At 42.8% G+C, this 18430-nt stretch overlaps 1 protein-coding gene across 2 annotated transcripts in view; it reads left to right on the top strand.

Annotated features, from left to right (window-relative positions):
- Nucleotides 1-6: 6 nt before the first annotated feature.
- Nucleotides 7-18430, top strand: part of Adcy9 (adenylate cyclase 9) — a 161251-nt gene continuing 142827 nt past the window's right edge. For both annotated transcript variants that reach the window (XM_008846235.2, XM_008846225.2), the window contains exons 1-2: nt 7-439; nt 641-2376. In XM_008846235.2, the coding sequence (XP_008844457.1) occupies nt 684-2376 (1693 nt within the window). In that variant the 5' untranslated portion in view covers nt 7-439; nt 641-683. The remainder of the gene's footprint in view (nt 440-640; nt 2377-18430) is intronic.

The following is an 18430-nucleotide window of genomic DNA, read 5'->3' as shown; positions in this document are numbered from 1 at the left end:
GGCGCGGTGCGTTCGGCTGCTGGCCTGGGCCCCGCTGGACCTGCCGCTCCGACCGGCGGCGCGCGGGTTCCGCAGACTCGCGGGCTGGGGCGCGCGGTTCGGGCGGAGCGGGCGGGGACGCGGGCCCGAGTCGCCGGTGGTTTTTGGCGGCGCGGGGACTGGACGCCGCAGGAGCTGCAGGTCGGCCCGCGCGCTTTGGCGCTTTGACGCACCGGGCGCCGCTGCGGCAGGATGAAGCGCTGCTCGCCTCCGGCCGAGTTGTTTTTGCGAAAGCGGCCCCCCGCGCCGGGAGCGCTCAAGGTCTGAACTTCCCTCTGGAGCCGTAGTTGGAGGCGCGCCGCGCAGAGGCCACCAGCGGGCGACGGCGCCCGAGGGAAGCGCGGCGCGTCCCGGACTGAGGAACCTGGGCAGCTGCGGCCCGGGACCCCCGGAACACCAGGTACGGCGCGAGCGATTTTCCCTCGCCTGGGAGGTGGGGCTCGTGGGCGCTTTTTCTCGCCTTTGTCGGCAGTTTTTGTGAGCATATGGTGCCTTCCCAAGTTGCTCGCCAGAGCCCGCATTCGCAACATGGCACAGGTAACGTGGTCCTCCGGGCGTGTGTGTAATAAGGCAGCTCTAACTCTCGTGGTTTTGCCCGCAGGTACCCCTGACCCGTCCGGGAAAGGTTCCAGGAGCTCGGCAACATGGCTTCCTCACCCCACCAGCAGCTGCTGCATCACCACAGCACCGAGGTGAGCTGCGACTCCAGCGGAGACAGCAACAGCGTGAGGGTCAAGATCAACCCCAAACAGCTGTCTTCCAACATCCACCCCAAGCACTGCAAGTACAGCATCTCCTCCAGCTGTAGCAGCTCGGGGGATTCCGGGGGGCTTCCCAGGCGGGTGGCCGGCGGGAGCCGTCTGCGCCGGCAGAAGAAGCTGCCCCAGCTGTTCGAGAGGGCCTCCAGCCGGTGGTGGGATCCCAAGTTCGACTCCGTGAACCTGGAGGAGGCCTGCTTGGAGCGCTGCTTCCCGCAGACCCAGCGCCGCTTCCGGTACGCACTCTTCTACGTGGGCTTTGCCTGCCTTCTCTGGAGCATCTATTTCTCTGTCCACATGAGATCTAAGCTGATTGTCATGGTGGTCCCCGCTCTGTGCTTCCTGGTGGTGTGCGTGGGTTTTTTTATGTTTACTTTCACCAAGCTGTATGCCCGGCATTACGCGTGGACCTCGCTGGCGCTCACCCTGCTGGTGTTCGCCTTGACCCTGGCTGCCCAGTTTCAGGTTTGGACGCCTCTGTCAGGACGTGTTGACAGCTCCAATCATACTCCCACAGCCAAGGCGGCAGACACTTGCTTATCTCAAGTGGGGAGCTTTTCCATGTGCATCGAAGTGCTCTTTTTGCTCTACACCGTCATGCACTTACCTTTGTATCTGAGCTTGTTTTTGGGAGTGGCCTATTCTGTTCTTTTTGAGACCTTCAGCTATCATTTCCGAAATGAAGACTGCTTCCTTTCCCCTGGCCCTGCGGCCCTGCACTGGGAATTGCTGAGCAGGGCCTTGCTCCATGTGTGCATCCATGCCATCGGGATCCATCTCTTCATCATGTCTCAGGTGAGGTCCAGAAGCACCTTCCTCAAGGTGGGACAATCCATTATGCACGGCAAAGATCTGGAAGTAGAAAAAGCTCTCAAAGAGAGGATGATTCATTCTGTGATGCCAAGAATCATCGCTGATGACTTAATGAAGCAGGGGGATGAGGAGAGTGAGAATTCCATCAAGAGGCATGCCACCTCCAGCCCTAAGAACAGGAAAAAGAAGTCTTCCATACAGAAAGCTCCTATAGCATTCCGCCCCTTTAAAATGCAGCAGATTGAAGAAGTCAGTATTTTATTTGCAGACATCGTGGGCTTCACCAAGATGAGTGCCAACAAGTCTGCACATGCCTTGGTGGGTCTCCTCAATGATCTATTCGGTCGCTTTGACCGGCTGTGTGAGGAGACCAAATGCGAGAAGATCAGCACTCTGGGAGACTGTTACTATTGTGTGGCAGGATGTCCAGAGCCTCGGGCAGACCATGCCTACTGCTGCATTGAAATGGGCTTGGGCATGATAAAAGCCATTGAGCAGTTCTGCCAGGAGAAGAAAGAAATGGTGAACATGCGTGTTGGGGTTCACACAGGGACTGTCTTGTGTGGCATCCTGGGCATGAGGAGGTTTAAATTTGACGTATGGTCCAATGATGTGAACTTGGCCAATCTCATGGAGCAGCTTGGAGTAGCTGGCAAAGTTCACATATCTGAGGCCACTGCAAAATACTTAGATGATAGGTACGAAATGGAAGATGGGAGAGTTACCGAACGCCTTGGTCAGAGTGTGGTTGCTGATCAGTTGAAAGGTATGTGCATTTCTTTGACATCTCCTTTCCCCATCTTATTTGTGTTTAATAATACTAAGAACAATAATTAAAAATCTTCTCTCCAGCATCAGTGTCTGGAGGCAGCTCAGCTGTCTCAGAATACCTGACCATGGGGGAAAACAGTGTGCCTTTTTCTCCAGTGAGTCAGATGTCACAGAGCTAGTAGTACTGCAGACAGGGACACTGAGACAGTGCTGACCTAGATGAGTCCTTTGGAAGGAAGGAGAACTTTGAAAATGCACACACTACCAGTTGGCTGTTGATATCTCTGAAATTCTGGGGCAAAGTCCCATGAGTGTAAGGGTATCGAGCCCCGTGGAAGTCAGAATCTTTTAGCACTTAAAGAAATTGCCTTACTGTATCTGGCACCCTTGAGTCCATGCAGGCGTTTTCTCATTCCTTTTGACAAAACTGTGGACACTAGATCTTTTCTCCTCTCTGGGCTTCACTTTGCTTATCAAAATAGGGGTAGGAAATTGATTCTGCCCTTCAGGACCCAGGAGAATTACACAGCATCACATATCTCTCAATGTGCAGTGCTTTTTGCCTGAGCCTCCCCCCCCCCTTTTCTGTGTGCGTGTGTGTCTCTCTTTCTCCCTCTCAGTTTGCATTTCCAGCTTTCAGCTTTTGTTTGTTTAATGAAGCTCTGTTATCATGGTGTCTGTCTTGCTTCATACAATCCCAACATTTTAGTTCTTGGAACTTTGCAAGCCACCAGGTGGTTTGAAAGTGACGAAGGCACCCAGGAGTTCTTCGTCTTTACCCCCAACCCTCAGATTTGTGTCTGGCTCGTTGTCCCTAATCTTAAACTCCTAACTGCTGTTCTTGGTGTTTTTACCTGGTTGCTTCTTATTTTATTTTCTTACTTTTATATAAAATAAAAGTCTTTGAAGCTTGGAAAATGGTGTATAAATTAGTGGGATGCAAAACAAAAATTTTAAGTAATCTGCTACATTTCTTTCCCCCTCCCTACAAATTTAAATAGTTCTTATATTTTATTATAAATCTGCAGGATTGAGAGAACATTTACTTTAGAAGTATGTAGAAATTGTAATGTCGATTTTTTAAGAGCTATATTTTAAAGCTGTATTGTGTTTTGTGGTGCCTACATGCTGCATAATTACATAGCTCAAAATCCTGGGAGAGAGAATCCTCAGAAGTGATGGTTTAAATCAGACAGGGGAGAAATAGTTTAAACCAGAGATGAGAGGCTGAGTTGGGCTTGCATTGGCCATTTGCCCTACTGTGTGTTGAATGAGCCCTTTCTCTCTCTGGCTTGTGATCTGAGTGCCCCATGTCATTTATTTACTTCTTATCTGGCCAAGGTGAATTTTCTTTCTCCTGAGTTTTCTTTATTGTATTTGTTAGTTGTTTACAAATTTATGGACATAGTAGGAAAATTTTCACATGTGAATTTCCTTCATCTAGAGAGATTTGAATGTTGTGTTAATGGGGTCTTTAGTGACACTTTGCAGTTCCCTTGGAAAGATTCTGCTATGACAAGTGTCTTTCCGATTAGGAGGAGTGTGTCACTTGCTCTTGAGCCTGATGGTGTCAGTGGATGTAAGTCCTCCCTGACATTTTGGCATCTTTAGGACCTGTCATTGTAGGCTCTGTTGTCAGGGATCATGGTACTGATTCTAGGCTATAGTACTGGACCACCATTATTTATGTACATAATTATCAGATATGTTTGGTCAAAGGACAGTGATGGCAGTTTTGCAAGGTGTACTTTGTATGGTGCAGTACTTGAACTTCAAAGTTAAAAAGTTGTAGTTAGTAGGTATATTTGGAAGTTGCTAAGTCATCCAATCTTTGGAAATACCAATGTTTGTTAATTTATTGGTAATTTTTATTTTCAACTTATAGGTCTAGTCTCAAAGATTCCTGCCCCCCAAAAGGTAATTCTTGAGGATTTAAAATTTTTAATTTTAAATTTTCAAATAGTGTAAATTAACTTAAAATTTTGTGAACGTTATTTATAAAGAAAAAGTTTATAAATGCATGGAAGGAAAAATGAAGGGAAGGAAAAAAGATAGAAGGCTTAGATGGATTCGGCTTCTGAGATTTAAAATAAAAACAAGACTTAGACGAACTGTTATTAGTTTTTATATTTAGTATTCCCTTCTTGAACCATTTTTCTGAGACTGTTTTTTTCCTTTTTCAGCTCAGAACAGCTTTGTTGATAGGACTCCAGTAATAGCATAGATCTGCCCAGCTCCCTCTTTGAAACCGTTCTGATGTGCCATATTGCTAATGTGAGATGATAGGATAGCTCTGTGGAGCCTCCCTCCGTGTGGTCAGGCTTAGGTGTGAGTTATCTCAGCTTCTACTCTGGGCTGTATCTGGGATTCTCTGTGTAGCTTTCTTCACTTCTTATCCCTCTTCCTTCTAATATCGTTAAAAGTACCCAGTGAGGGACTCTGAAGAAGGGAATGCCAGTGGGATGAGCAGGGGATTCTGGAATTGTGGCAGAAAGCAGGAGGCTGCTTCTGCCTAATGAATCTGAACCGGCCTTGTGGAAGGGTAGTGATCCCTTATTTCTTCACATTCTCTCTCTCTCTCTCTCTCTCTCTCTCTCTCTCTCTCTCTCTCTCACACACTCACACACACACACGCACACACACACACATACAGAGACACACACAGAGATTATAACTCTTGAATATGTATCTGGCACTGTGAATACCATCATGGACCCCACGACAGTACCTGATCCCAGTGAACTCCTGGTTGTCAGAGTTGCTGCAGATTTGTGTTCCATGTGTTGGAGACATTTTTGGGAAGGGCATATACTTGGGTGACTCCTAAGATCAAGCCCAACTCTCCAATGGACAAAGAGGGAGCACTGAGTACAGAGTGGATAGCACAGGCAGAGGCTGACCTTCTTGTTTCTCAGTGGGGTTGGACAGTTGGACCTGGTTCACTGGGACTGGGAAGGTGGTGTGTGGCCTAAGTAGGAGTTTTGGTTTGATCCAAACTACCAAAGGTGGGAGGGATCCACTGATCGGACTTATGTACAAGACCTAGGTGATCTGAACTGCAGTTTTGGAAAACTCAGTTTCTAGGGATTATAGCCTAGAAGGGTGTGAGCCTAGAGATTAATGTGCTGTTTGAGCAAATCCTTGGTGAGGGGGTGGTGGCCCGAGGGAAAGTAACTGCAGTGCCAATGGAGATGAGAGGGCAGATGTGAGCAGCATTAAGATACCCTGATGAGACTCCATGTCAGACTTATTCAGAGGCTGGGGTGGGTCATGGCTAGGGTTCATGATTTGGAGGAGAGATAGCCTTTCAAGTTTCTGGAACCAACCTGGAGATTGTCTGGAGTCAGGAAGGGTTGAGATGCCATTGCAGTGTCTGGTGTGAGTAGAGAGTGCAGGATCCAGTTGCAGAATATGAAACAGGTCTGGAACCCCTGACTCACTCACTCACTCACTCACTCACTCACTCACTCACTCTCTTGCTCATTTATTCAACAAATTATTCTGTGCTAGGCCCAGTTCTAGATTCTGAAACTGCAGCAGGGTGCAAAACAGACAAAAATTCCTCGCTTCATCATAAGGAGCCTAAGGTTTGAATGAATAATTGGCTTTCTATTCTAGCAGGGGAGTTTCACCAGTGGAAGAGGAACCCCGTAGTGAATAAGTAAAATGTGACATTTATTTTAAGTTCTAATCTAAGGGATGGAGAGAGAGAGCTCTTATATCTTAGGCGGGGTTGTCAGTCACTAAGAGAAAAGGCAGAAGGAATTGTTAGCAGAGGACTAGGATTTTGGAAACAATTCACAAAGTAAGAACAATTATAGAAATAAGGAGAAGCAGCTTAATTTGAGCTACAGGAAGAAGACTCCTCCTGGAGCACTTGAGATAAACTTTGAGGCCAGAGCGTCCCTGCCATTCTGTCTGCCATGGCCCAAGAGTGAGGACTGTTATCCAAAGTGTTGGTTTTTCCTGTGGTAGATGCAGAATTCCAGGGACAGAAAGTGAAACTCCAGCTGTCTTCTCCTCTCCATGTGGATAATAGGAAGATAGAGCTGAGAGGCTCGGTCCCTCCAGGTCAATACTAAGGATAATATCTTTGCAGAAAGAATGTCTGGTAGCTGTTGTACTACAGACATGCAGATAAGGGTATTTCCAGTAGTCAGACTTTAGTCTATGGAGCTCCTAGAGGAGAAACTCACAAATGTGTGTTTGAGCAGATTTACCCTCTGGTCACCTTAGTGACCAAGACTTTTGCCATTTCTAGCAGATGGCACTTAGAAGAGAGTTCCTACCCAGCCCCTGTGTGGGTAGACAAAGGTGCTCTGTGCCTGTCTTTTGCCAATGTCTGTCCTGTGCTCTATGTCTGTCTTTTACCAATGTCTGTCCTGTGCTAGAAGTCTGGGCTCCTTGTGGCCCTGTGGTTGGATACACGCTTGTCAGTGACAGTGAGAGCATAGCCAGGTGCTGTTGTATGCTCAGGTGCTGCTGCTTGCTTCTGAATGGTTTCTCCTCAGCATGTAACCTTTGCTACTGTGGTGCCAACTCAACAGCTCCACTTCTCCTCTTGGAAATTCTGTCCTTCCCTACTTTTTTACCCTGTGGTGTCACAGATGGAACCTTGGGCCTTGTCCATGCTAGCCAGAGCTCTATACCTGAACCTTCACTTGAATTTCTTAGTGGGGTCTCTTGTACATGCTGAGGCACAGCCTCTCAGGATAAGAGATAAGATGAAGCAGAATGTGGCTCGGCAGCTGGGAAGGAAGGCAGCAGCTGTGGAGCAGCAGTCCCTGTCTACTTGTTTGAGACAAGGTCTTGCTATATAGCCTAGGTTCTACATGAACTCATGTAACCCAGACTGGCCTTGCAATTCTCCTGCCTCAGCCCTCAAGTACTAGGATTATAGGTATGTGCTGCCATGCCTGGCCTTTTCTATGACAGGCTTTTCAGGCTCTTTGGGACCAAATTACATGACTTCAAGTAAGCTGCACATAGCTGTGAAATTCTGATGATAAGCTTTTGAGTAGAATAAACTTTTTGCAAAAAAATTTGGATGATATTTATTGAGTTGCTGGTTTAATGCAGAAGAAAGGAAGGCAGTCTTTTCAGGTAGAATTATTAAGAAAGGGAAGAACTAAAAAGGACAAATACAGTAGATAAAGAGGCTTCAGAGTTCTTGTCATAACCAGCCTGGCTCATGACATAACTGCTTCTACTGACTGGTGAATGTTGCTTGTCCACTTTGTTGTGGAATAGTAATCTCGAAAGAGAAAGTCACATGGAATTTTTCATGCATGGGTATGTGAGTGGGCACAAGCCAATGGTACCACTTGGTTTAGTGGTCTCGGTATTGGTGCTTCTGCTGAGATTTTGATACACTCATTTATTCATTCACCTGCAGGTCCACTCTCCTGGTAGTGACAGGAAGCTTTTGGCTGTGAGAAAAGCTGGTCCAAATGGCACATCATCCATTGGGCCTTGTTCTTCATGTACACTTTGCATTTTCATCACCTAAAGATCTTCCTAACAGGATCTAGCATCACTGGAGGGACTTTTATAAAGGGATATAAGTTTTGAAATGGGAAGGAACTGACATGTGAACTCTAGACTGACTGGACCCACCAGTTGCTCAGAACAGAAGGGAACAAGCTGAGCTACAAGGGAGTCCTTGCCTCATTGATGACCTGGCTTATATAGACAGAGGCATGGGCCAGGGGCAGGGGCAAGCTTCTCATAGGAACACTGGAGAAGGCTGTGAGGTAGTGTTATTCTGATGAACCTGGTGTGTTGCACCAGCAAGCCACCCTGTGAAGGGAACCAGGCTTTATAGAACTTGCCTGCTCTTGGAAATCAGCATGTTTATTGCATTTCTCTAACATTTCTCAGTTTTACACTGGTAAAAAGTACCCAGCATTTTCTGTTCTGAGTTGAGTGAAGAGGCTTAGTCCCTTGGAGTTGGAGTTGGTGGAAACGTTAGCCTTCTCCTTGAGGTTGGTAATGGCAATGGAGGCAGAGGTAGTGGAGGCAGCATGTGGTGGCTGTGCCCCCCGATGTTCTCCTCCCAGTGTGGGTAGCTCGGTGAATTTAAGAACAGTAAATGAAGTCCTAGGCCTGGGACAGTCAGGCTTATGAGCATAAAGATTGTGAGCCAGTGGCTCTAAGTCTTTGGTCTCAGGATCCCTTTACAAACTCCTAAAAATTATTAGAGTCACTGTTTATATAAGTTATCTATAGATTTTTTTTACCACATTAGGAACTGAGAGAAGTTTGAATAAATATTACTTTAGTTAATTTTTAAAATTTTCTTAATATTTTATTATTTTTATGTGTATGAGTGTATTGCTTGCGTGTTTGTGAGTGCACTGTGTCGTGCAGTGCCACGGAGGTCAGAAGAGGGCATTGGAGTTCCCTTGGAACTGGAGTTAAGGACGGTTCGTAGCCGCCATGTGGGTGCTGGGAATCGAACCCAGGTCCTCTGCAAGAGCAGTTAGTGCTCTCAACAGCTGAGCCATCTCTCCAGCCCCCTAATAAATTTTTAAAAAATATTTTATTATTTTTATGTGTATGTGTGTGTTAGGTAAGTGCATGTAGGTAAGTGTACCCATGTCATGCAGTGCCCGCAGAGGACAGAAGAGGCTCTTGGATCCCCTGGAACTGGAGTTACGGATAGTTGTTAGCTGCCATGTGGATGCTGGGATTCGGCTCCGGGTCTTTTGCAAGAACAGCCAGTGTTCTTAACCACTGAGTCATCTCTCCAACCCCTTACCTTAATTAATTTAAAAATAATAAACTTTTGACACTATCACATCTTGCTATAAACAACACTTTATAAAAAATAATCATAGCTGGGCGTGGTGGCGCACACCTTTAATCCCAGCACTCAGGAGGCAGAGGCAGGCGGATCTCTGTGAGTTCAAGGCCAGTCTGGTCTACATAGTGAGTTCCAGGACAGCTGGGGCTACAGGGAGACCCTGTCTCAAAAAGACCAAAAGAAAAGAAGAATCATATATATAAGTAACTTTTTATACATAAAATGGAATTTGGGAAGAAGAGGAACATTGCTTTATATTTTTACAACTTTGTTTGAGTTAATCAAAAATTAATTTAAAAATTTGGAGAACACGTAAGGAAAATTCACCATTTTAACCATTTTTGAGTGTGTCAGCTGGGTTTTCTTAACTGCATCAGTATTCAGTCTGTTCCTGGATATTGAAGGACTTGTAGCAAATCTCACTTTACACAGATGGGTCCTTGGAAACTAGAGGAACATTTTAATAGCCTTTTAGATCATTGGAGGTATTTTTCTTTGACACCATGCCAACACTAATAAGAAGTCATTTCTTAAGCTTAGGACAACGTGGAACTTGAAGCCCTGTTATCAGCTTTTTTGTTTGCTGTCATAGTATATGTCATTGGATTTTTGAATGAATTTTCTCCTTGGGTGTGATTTTGTTGCAACATGCACTGGTCATTTGGAAAAACAAAACAAAACAAAAAAAACCTGTTTCCTAAGTTATGCAGATGTTCTAAGTGCTGACATCAAGAAAGTCTGTAAATATTGGCTGATGCTGACTTCACAGTGGTTGGTATATACTTTCTAAATTCTCTTTTTCACTTCAAGGTTTGAACTTTTATCATTGACAGCAAGCACTGGTTGTTGATTTCCTTGAAGTGGCAGACTCATTTCACTAGTTTTTCAGAACAGCCTGTCAGTACTCAAGCTTATTGGTAGTTTGTCTGTAGGTCAAGTATAGATAATGTTCCCTGAGGAAAACCACCAGTTCAGCTGTAGCCTCCAACTGTACAGCTGCTCTCCTGACAGCCACAGGACCTTGGTATGTGACACAATGCTGTAGGCATGTTTCCCATTTTATACAAACTATTAAAAAGACACAAACTCAAGGTTGCGATTTAACAGACATTAATTTTTACTGCTTCATCAACGACATTCCTCAGTGAAACCATGTTTCCTTTGCAAGCATGTGGTGGTTAAGAGTGCAGTGACAGTATAGCTTGGTCCTGACGCCTTGACTGTTTAGGAGGTGTTATCATTTCCACCTACCATAGCTTTTGTACCATCACGATCAATGCTGTTAAATTGCCAGTCAGATGAGGCCTTAGTGTCTAATTTTGTCCTCACAAATGTCCTGCTGTGTGATAAAAAAGAATATTTTGGGCACAGCTGATTGAATGTTTACCAAACATGCATGATGTTCTAGGTTTGATCCCCACACTATATATATAGGACTGTATGTGGTAGCACATATGTGTAATCTCAGCATGCAGGGGGTGGCAGGAGGATCAGAAGTTCTGGGTCATTCTCAACTACATGCGTTCGAGGCCAGCTTGAACAATATGAGTCCCTATCTCTGTCTCAGTCTCTCTCATTTATATCCTGTGCTTGGACACACACACACACACACACACACACACACACACACACACACACAGTGAAAAACAGAAACAAGACAATGCTTTGTGTATACCATCCAAACAGATGCTGTCTTGTATGTGAAGTAAACTGGAATTATGACAGACATTTCATATGTATTTTGGAAGTAGCCAGTGACTCTAGTTCAAAATTTTACTTTTTCTTACTGAGTCCTTAAAACTCCTCTGTGAAAACATCAGCTTGGTTTTGTGATTTTTCTTTTTTGAGTGTTTATTCTCTTGTAGTGTCGTTTGGTGGTTGGGTGCTTGGTTTCTGATATGCTTGTATTACATTTTCAGTTCTGCAGTTTCTTTTCTGCAGGACCCAGACAAATTGCCTAGGGGCTCCACAATGTACAGGGATGAAGGGACCTCTAGCAGAAGTCTCTCTCTGGAGGAAAATCAAATGAGGTGATTCAAGTGAAACATTTATTAGCTTAGTGACTTGTTTGTATAGTTGCAATGGCCATTCAGTTACCAAGAACCAAGTCTTACCCCTCTGGGGCAAGTCACATTTTGTGTTGCACAGAAAGGCCTTCTTCTTTGCTACACTGTGTTTGGTGTACACTGAAACCCAGAACACACCAGGGACTGTGATTGTGTCAGTTTCTCGAATTTAAAAGGGCAAGTGTCCAAACTCCACAAACTGATAGCTGCCCTGGTTAACTGTAGCTGCTGAGTTTGCCAGCTTCCTCATTGGAAACCCCTGGGGGCCCCACAGTATTGTTCTTGGGCTGTTTTATGTTCCTACAGCTTTGAGGTCTTAACAGTGATGTGGCCCTAGATAATTGAGGAATCATGGGAAGATCCTCAGCTTTGAGAACCTGGAGATATTGGCTGAAATTTAAACTAAAGCAGTTATTCTACTGTAAACTCTTTTATTTATTCACCAAATATTGAATGAGTCCCTATCATTGGTGAGGCATGGACAGAGTTCTGGAGACAGAACCATAGCCCTCCTCTCATGGAGTGTATTGCTTCCATGGATAAGGAGACACCAAATAATCATACAAGTGTGCACTGAACTTGCCGATTATAGTATAGACAGGGCTGTGAGGGACTCTTATTATCTCCATTTTATAATGAGGAAAGTGAAGCATGGAGAGGTTCAGTAATTTGTGATGTTCACATAGCCAGAAAGAGCTATTAAGTGGTTAAGCCTGTATTTAAATCCAAAGGAATGTATTAGAAAATACTAGTACCCACCTCATTGAGTTGTTGTAAGGATTAAATGTTAAGGACATGTTAAGTGCTTAGAAAAGTACTTGGCACACAGTAACCTGCCTCAGAGAATAGATCCACTATAGTGCTATTGAGATGGGGGATATGCTTTAACACCACCCAGAACAACCTTACTTTTTTCTAGCTCTTTCCACAGTGCTCTTGTGCATGTCATCCCAGCTGCTGTGAAATCTTAGCACCCTGACACATGTATGTGTAAAGGTTTTTTTCATTTCATTGGCCTCACTCCTTCCTTTACATGTTAGTTTTCTGTTGGAATTGGTTTCTTTTTAAAATTTGTATTTTATTTATTATTTGTATGTGCATGTGTGCATGTGTGCATGTAGAGGTCAGAGAACTTTTGGGAGATGGTTCATTTGTTCCAATGTGGGATCCAAAGATTAAAGCCAGGTCATCAGGTTTGTGCAGGAAGTGCTTTTACCTGCTGAGCCACCTTGCTAGCTCTAATTTGGATTGGTTTCTTTTTTGTTTTAACATGTATTTTTATTTTATTTTTGGTCTTTTTGAGACAGGGTCTCCCTGTAGCACTAGCTGGCTTGGAACTCGATATGTAGACCAGACTGGTTTTGAACTTATAGAGATCAGGCTGCCTCTGCCTCCCGAGTGCTGGGATCAAAGGCGTGCGCCATCACACCCAGTTAATATGTATTTTATTTTTAATAATGTATATATGTGTGTGTCTGTGTGTTGGTATGTACATGTGAGTGCAGGTGCCCACAGAGGCCAGAGACGTTGGATCCCCTGGAGCTAGAGTTACAGGCATTTGTGAGCTGCCTGGCATGGGTGCTGGGAACTCGGGTCCTCTGCAAGAACAGTATGAAATCTTAATTAATGAGCCATCTCTCTAGCCCCCAGTTAGCTTAACATCTTTCAAAAGCTATAATGGCATTTTTCAAGAATCCATATAGACTTTTCCTGGATTTTAGTTGATTTAATGCATTTCATACCACTACAGATACCTTTTTCAAAAGATTTTAATTGTGTGTGTGTGTGTGTGTGTGTGTGTTTGTGTGTGCATGTGTGTGTTTCTGTGTGTCTGTGTGTCTGTGTGGAGGTATGTGCATATGAGTGCAATTGTCTGTGGAGGCCAGGACAGAAGAGGACATCAGATCCCCTCGAGCTGGAGTTACAGGTGGTTGCTGGGAACTGAACACAAGTCCTCTGAAAGAGCAGCAAGAGCTCTTAACCACTGATCCATATCTCTAGCCTCCCATTATAGATTTTAATACCCAATTTGTTCTATCTTAGACCCACAGGGCCCCCCACAGTTTGGCCCCCAAGTCTTTTTCATACAACCCCAGTGGCCAATGGTAGATTTTCTTCTCAGTGGCATTTCTAGGTAGCAAAGGAATTATAGGTATGAAATCTCACTAATTTGGTTTTTCTGATATGTTTATATAGAAAGACAGCTAAGGTTTACCCTTTCCTTTTTTTGAAAAGAAAATTAATAGCATATTCATGTTTACATGAGGAAATAAGCCACAGAAAAAAAGCTGTGTGCATCTCCAAGGTCTTGGGAAGCTTTAATTTGCATTCTTACAATTGGCAATTTATGAAGCAATGTGGTATTTATTTCTACAGTATCTTCCCACAAATGCTTGCTGAAGGACAGGTGTCTGTGAGTACAGGTAAACAGCAACAAAGAAAAATAGAAAGGAAAAACATAAGCCAAAAGGTAGATGAGTTGTTTGCATACAGAGGAGTGTGCTCAGTCCTGCTGTGGAAAGCTCCAGAAGGCTCAACTCTAGAAGTTCTGTTCCTAGGATCTTGCTTTGAATAGTGCCTTCTGGAAGGAAATGCTGGCTGTTTTCTTTTCCCTCGTGTGTGTCTAAATGATTTATTTGACTTATTTGGTCTTTCTCCACCCTCCTGTGATGTGTCTTGAAATAAGGGATTTTCATGTTTCGTGGGTTGCTGGCATATCATAGCTGCTTGGTGGTATAGTTAGCCTTTTGTCTCACTGGGTTATATACCCATGGATTCAGTCAACCTCAGATGGAAAATATTCAGAAAAAATTCTATCTGTACTAAATATGTATAGTCTTTTCTGTCTTGTCTTTATTCCTCAAACAATGAAATATAATACCTATTTATATAACATATTGTGTTGAGTATTATAATCTGATAATCTAGGGATAACTTAAGTATACAGGAGAATTCACATCTGTTATGGGAAAATGCTGTGCTGTTTTATAAAGGGATTGGAGCTTTTATGAATGAACATTGGTATCTGTGGAGGTCCTGGAACCAATCCCCCTACCACTCCACAAATACTGAGAGACAGTGATATCTGTCCAGTGGAGTGAATATTCAGTTGCTCACATTCTACATTGTGGACATTGCTGAATGCTTAGCAAATGTTTGAAGTTTGGGGTTCAATCCTCAGCACAATAAAACCAAAACCATCCTTGCCTGCAACCTCTAATACTAGCACAGCCTTGATGTCTTCCCTGACCGCCCAGGTTATTTATGTAGGTGTTTGTGTATAGTTTGACACAGAACAGTGTCCAACACTAAGCTAAACCCTCAATACTGAGGGCAGGGTCTTGAGAGGAATTAGAGTAGGCTGTGGAAGACAGAGCCAGCCAGGACACAGGGCCTGGGGATGTGAAATGAGGCCCTGGGCACCAGAGAACTGGAGACAACGCAAGGTTGGGTGACTTAGTTCAGTCAAGCATTTTTTTAAAAGCTTTTTAAAATGGAGATTTCAAGGAGTATATTTCTCTCACATGATTTTATCGCTTTTGATAATTCTTATCATTTATGTACATGAAAAACAGTATTACTACTTTCCCCCTTTTTTGGCAAAGCTTCAGGTTAGTCTTTGTACATAATTTCCAGGATTTTTATGTAACACTATTAAATTCTGTTCCATTTCTTTTTTTCCTTCCAAAGAAAAAATGCAATACAGAAATCAGTTTTTTGAATTATTTGTTTCCATATTTGAGTTGTCTGGGAAATACTGGCTTCATTAAAAAAAAATCTGGCCTGGAGAGAGGAAGAAAACCCACAGGCATGTGATTTATTTTCTTGTATATGGATATTAAAATACAATATGTCACTAAGTTTCTGAGATTCTAAGTAAAAGGTTTTTTTTTTTTTCAAATTGATTCAGTTGGTTGTACCCTATTAAGTGTTACTACTTAAAGTATGGATTATACTATGTTTGTAACTCTAACCAAGTTCTTTTCCCCTTGAGGAAATGTTGCTTCTTATGGTGATTAGTGTTCATTTTTGTCTTATGAATGAGCAGTTTGAACACTGAGGGAGTTATGTTTCTGAAAGGTGACTATTGTTACAGAACTATTTCATTTGTGAAAATGAATTTTTTCTTGGAGATAGCTTTCCATCTTAAGTTGTTTTTGCCACCAACAAGTTCAGCACATTGGGCAGAAAATGCTCTGCTTCTGCTTAGTCTTCTGGTTCTCAGAGTCTTCTTGTTTATAAAATGTAAACTTTGAAGTAGATGTGCCGTAAGGTCCCCATCATCCTCTAAGAATAGCTGAGATTATCTCATGATTGGAAAATAGTACTTTTCTTAATATGAAGAAGTGGTTTTCCTTTTGTCCATTTGTTTAAACTATGAACCATTCTTTAGACAAATTTAGTATAGGGAAATTCAGATTTACAGAGCCACTAAATTACAGGGCATGTGCGAGATTCTTAACTTTATAAGGGGTTCTTTGTTTCTTTTAAATATAAGTAAGGGTAAATTCTAGAAGCACAATTTACACATGGCTTTTCAGGATCACATTTGTTGTATATAGTAGGGTATCCCACAAAGACCCCCACTTGACTTTGAATGTTTGAGACTGCTTTTGAAATGGCTTAGAGAAAATATGACGTGAATACAATTGCTTTAAAAACTGCTTCATTTTTATCTTTGTATGTGCACGTATGATACATGTGTTTATGTGTGTGAATGATGTATGTGTGGGCGTGGGTGAAGGTCACAGGAGGACCTTGGGTGGTGATCCTCCCCTTCCATCTTTCTTGAGACAGGATCTCTGTTGTTTGCTGCTGTACACACCCAGCTAGCTGGCCTGCCAGTTTCCAGGGATTCTCCTGCCTCTGCCTCCAGTCTTGCCATAGGGGTGCTGGGATTACAGATGTGAACCACTGCATCTACCTTTACATGAGTTCTCCCTAGCACACACTTCAGCTCTTAGCTAAACATTATGTTGGAAAGAGATTGGAAGGTTAGTTGTTCATAAAATGAATTTCATCGCATTGATAAGTTTTTCCCTGGTAGGACTGAGCAAATACTGGACTAACAATGTCCTGACCAAGTGTCTCCCTCAGAAAGGACTTGCTCCTCCTCCTGCCTTGAGTCCCCTGGTCTGCTTGCCATCTGTGGTATGCCAGAGACTTGCTGGCCCTCTATGTTTCCGCAGATCAACTCAACTCAACCTTTGGATGTTATGAAGATTTTACATGGTTTCCTCCACATATATATATATATATATATATTTTTTTTTTTTTGACTGCGATCACTGATGTAGAACATTTGATAATTTTTTTCAGTGCTGAGGATGGAACTCAGGGTTTGCCCATTCTCCCACTGAACTGCAGTCCTGTCCTCATTTCTGTTTTCTCTGTTCCAAGTATCTCTTTTGTGGGTCTCTCCAGAGTCTCACACATTTTTATATTGATGTTTTTTTTTTTTTTTTTTTTTTTTTTGCTTTCTGTTCAAATGATGAAGAACATACATGTAAATCTTTCTTGAGTAGCTTATGACATTGTGACATGGGTAAGAAGGGTCTTGGGCATCATCTCACTGTCTAGCTATATTGGGTTAAATATTTATCTCCTCCATTTTATTTTCTGGCTTGTCTAACTTTTCTTTCTTTTTTTTTTTTTTTTTTTTTTTTTTTACTTTTTTGATGCTAGAGATGGAACAGAGGGCCTTGTGCATACCTGGCAAATAGACTGCCATTGGGCTTCATCCTCAGCTCTTCCCTTCTCTACAGTGGTTTGAATATTGTCTTTTTTCTTTAGTGTGTTTTTTACCCTTTCTAAGGAGCAGAAAAGAAGCTCCTGGCACAGAATGTAACATTTGCTGTGGTTTTCAGGGCTGGTGACATAAAGTAGAAAAGGGAAAGGCTCTACTTGGTTCTGAAAGACAAGTATTGTCATTGAGTACCAGTGTCCCATGTGCTGTGGGAGAATGTCATCTCTATAGAGGCCCAGGTGGTTAGACCATAGCTTCTCCCAGAGAAGCTGTTGCTCAGAGCCCAGGTCCAAGGACCAAAGCAACTTGCTTGGTGTTCATGTAATTGTGGAAGGTTAAGAACTTTAAGGACTTTGCAAACAAGACTTTTTAGTGGCCTTTCCTAGTCTTTTTCACACATTTCTCAGAGAATTTCTCAGCTAGAATAACTTAGCATAGCATTCTTTGTGGCTCAAGAAAGAATTTTTTTTACAGAAAAATTCATTTTTAATGCAATTGACATTAAGATTTTTGCACCTACATTTCTAATCTCTATATATCTGATTATTACTAGTCACATTCGGTTACTTTCTGAGCTCCTTGGCATTTGAGCATGGATATAAAGTCGTCAGGTAGATTTCAGTGGTAGTGTTTTTCACATCTACTAATTATTATTAAGTAGCAAAGTTTTATGCTTTGAAGACATTATTTTTTGATCATTATTTTAAAAATTTTTGATAACTACATGATTAGAAGAAGCATTTCACTACATTTAACATATTCAGTAACACACTCCAGAGCAAGTGGGTGCAAGTTTCTAGGTTCACAGTTGAGTTAATACAGTTATACACTATTGAACTCAGTATAAGCCCTGTAAGACATACAATTGAATGAGTTTTTTAACCTTTAAAAAAGATCTCCATTTCATTTTAGAATATATTGTTCCTTGCAGAAAGACTCATTGTTTTTGCTACTAACACTGAGATGTTGGCACATGTATCTCTAATCTGTATGTATCTGATTATTATTAGTCATAATCGGTTTCACTTGGATCCTTAGCGCCTGTGTATGTCTATAAAGCCATTGGGTAGATTTCAGTGGTAATGTTTATCACCTCTACTAATTAGAATGACATAAATTTCCATGCTTCCTTCTCAAATATAATACATTTAAAAAAATTTGTTGATTTTTTTTTGTGTGTGTATATATCAAACAGAAAATCCCAAACCATCTTATTCAACTATACACCCACTTCCCAGATGGCACCCTCTCATAGCCTCCCACCCCCAACTAGAACCCTTATACTCTGATATCCCTGCTACTGTCTACTGTGTTGTTGGCACCCCCAGCCATTCCCCACTACTTGCCCGTCTGGTGAATCTAGTCAGCCTATCTAGAGGTCTTTGTTTTAGGAGGGTCAGCTGTTCCTCATCTAGCAGCAATCAGTTGTCAA

Source organism: Nannospalax galili, unplaced genomic scaffold, assembly GCF_000622305.1.
Source record: "Nannospalax galili isolate Female #2095 unplaced genomic scaffold, S.galili_v1.0 scaffold471, whole genome shotgun sequence".
Classification (NCBI taxonomy): Eukaryota; Metazoa; Chordata; class Mammalia; order Rodentia; family Spalacidae; genus Nannospalax; species Nannospalax galili.
The sequence above is the reverse complement of the archived record's forward strand: the minus strand, read 5'-3'. Positions and strand labels throughout refer to the sequence as shown.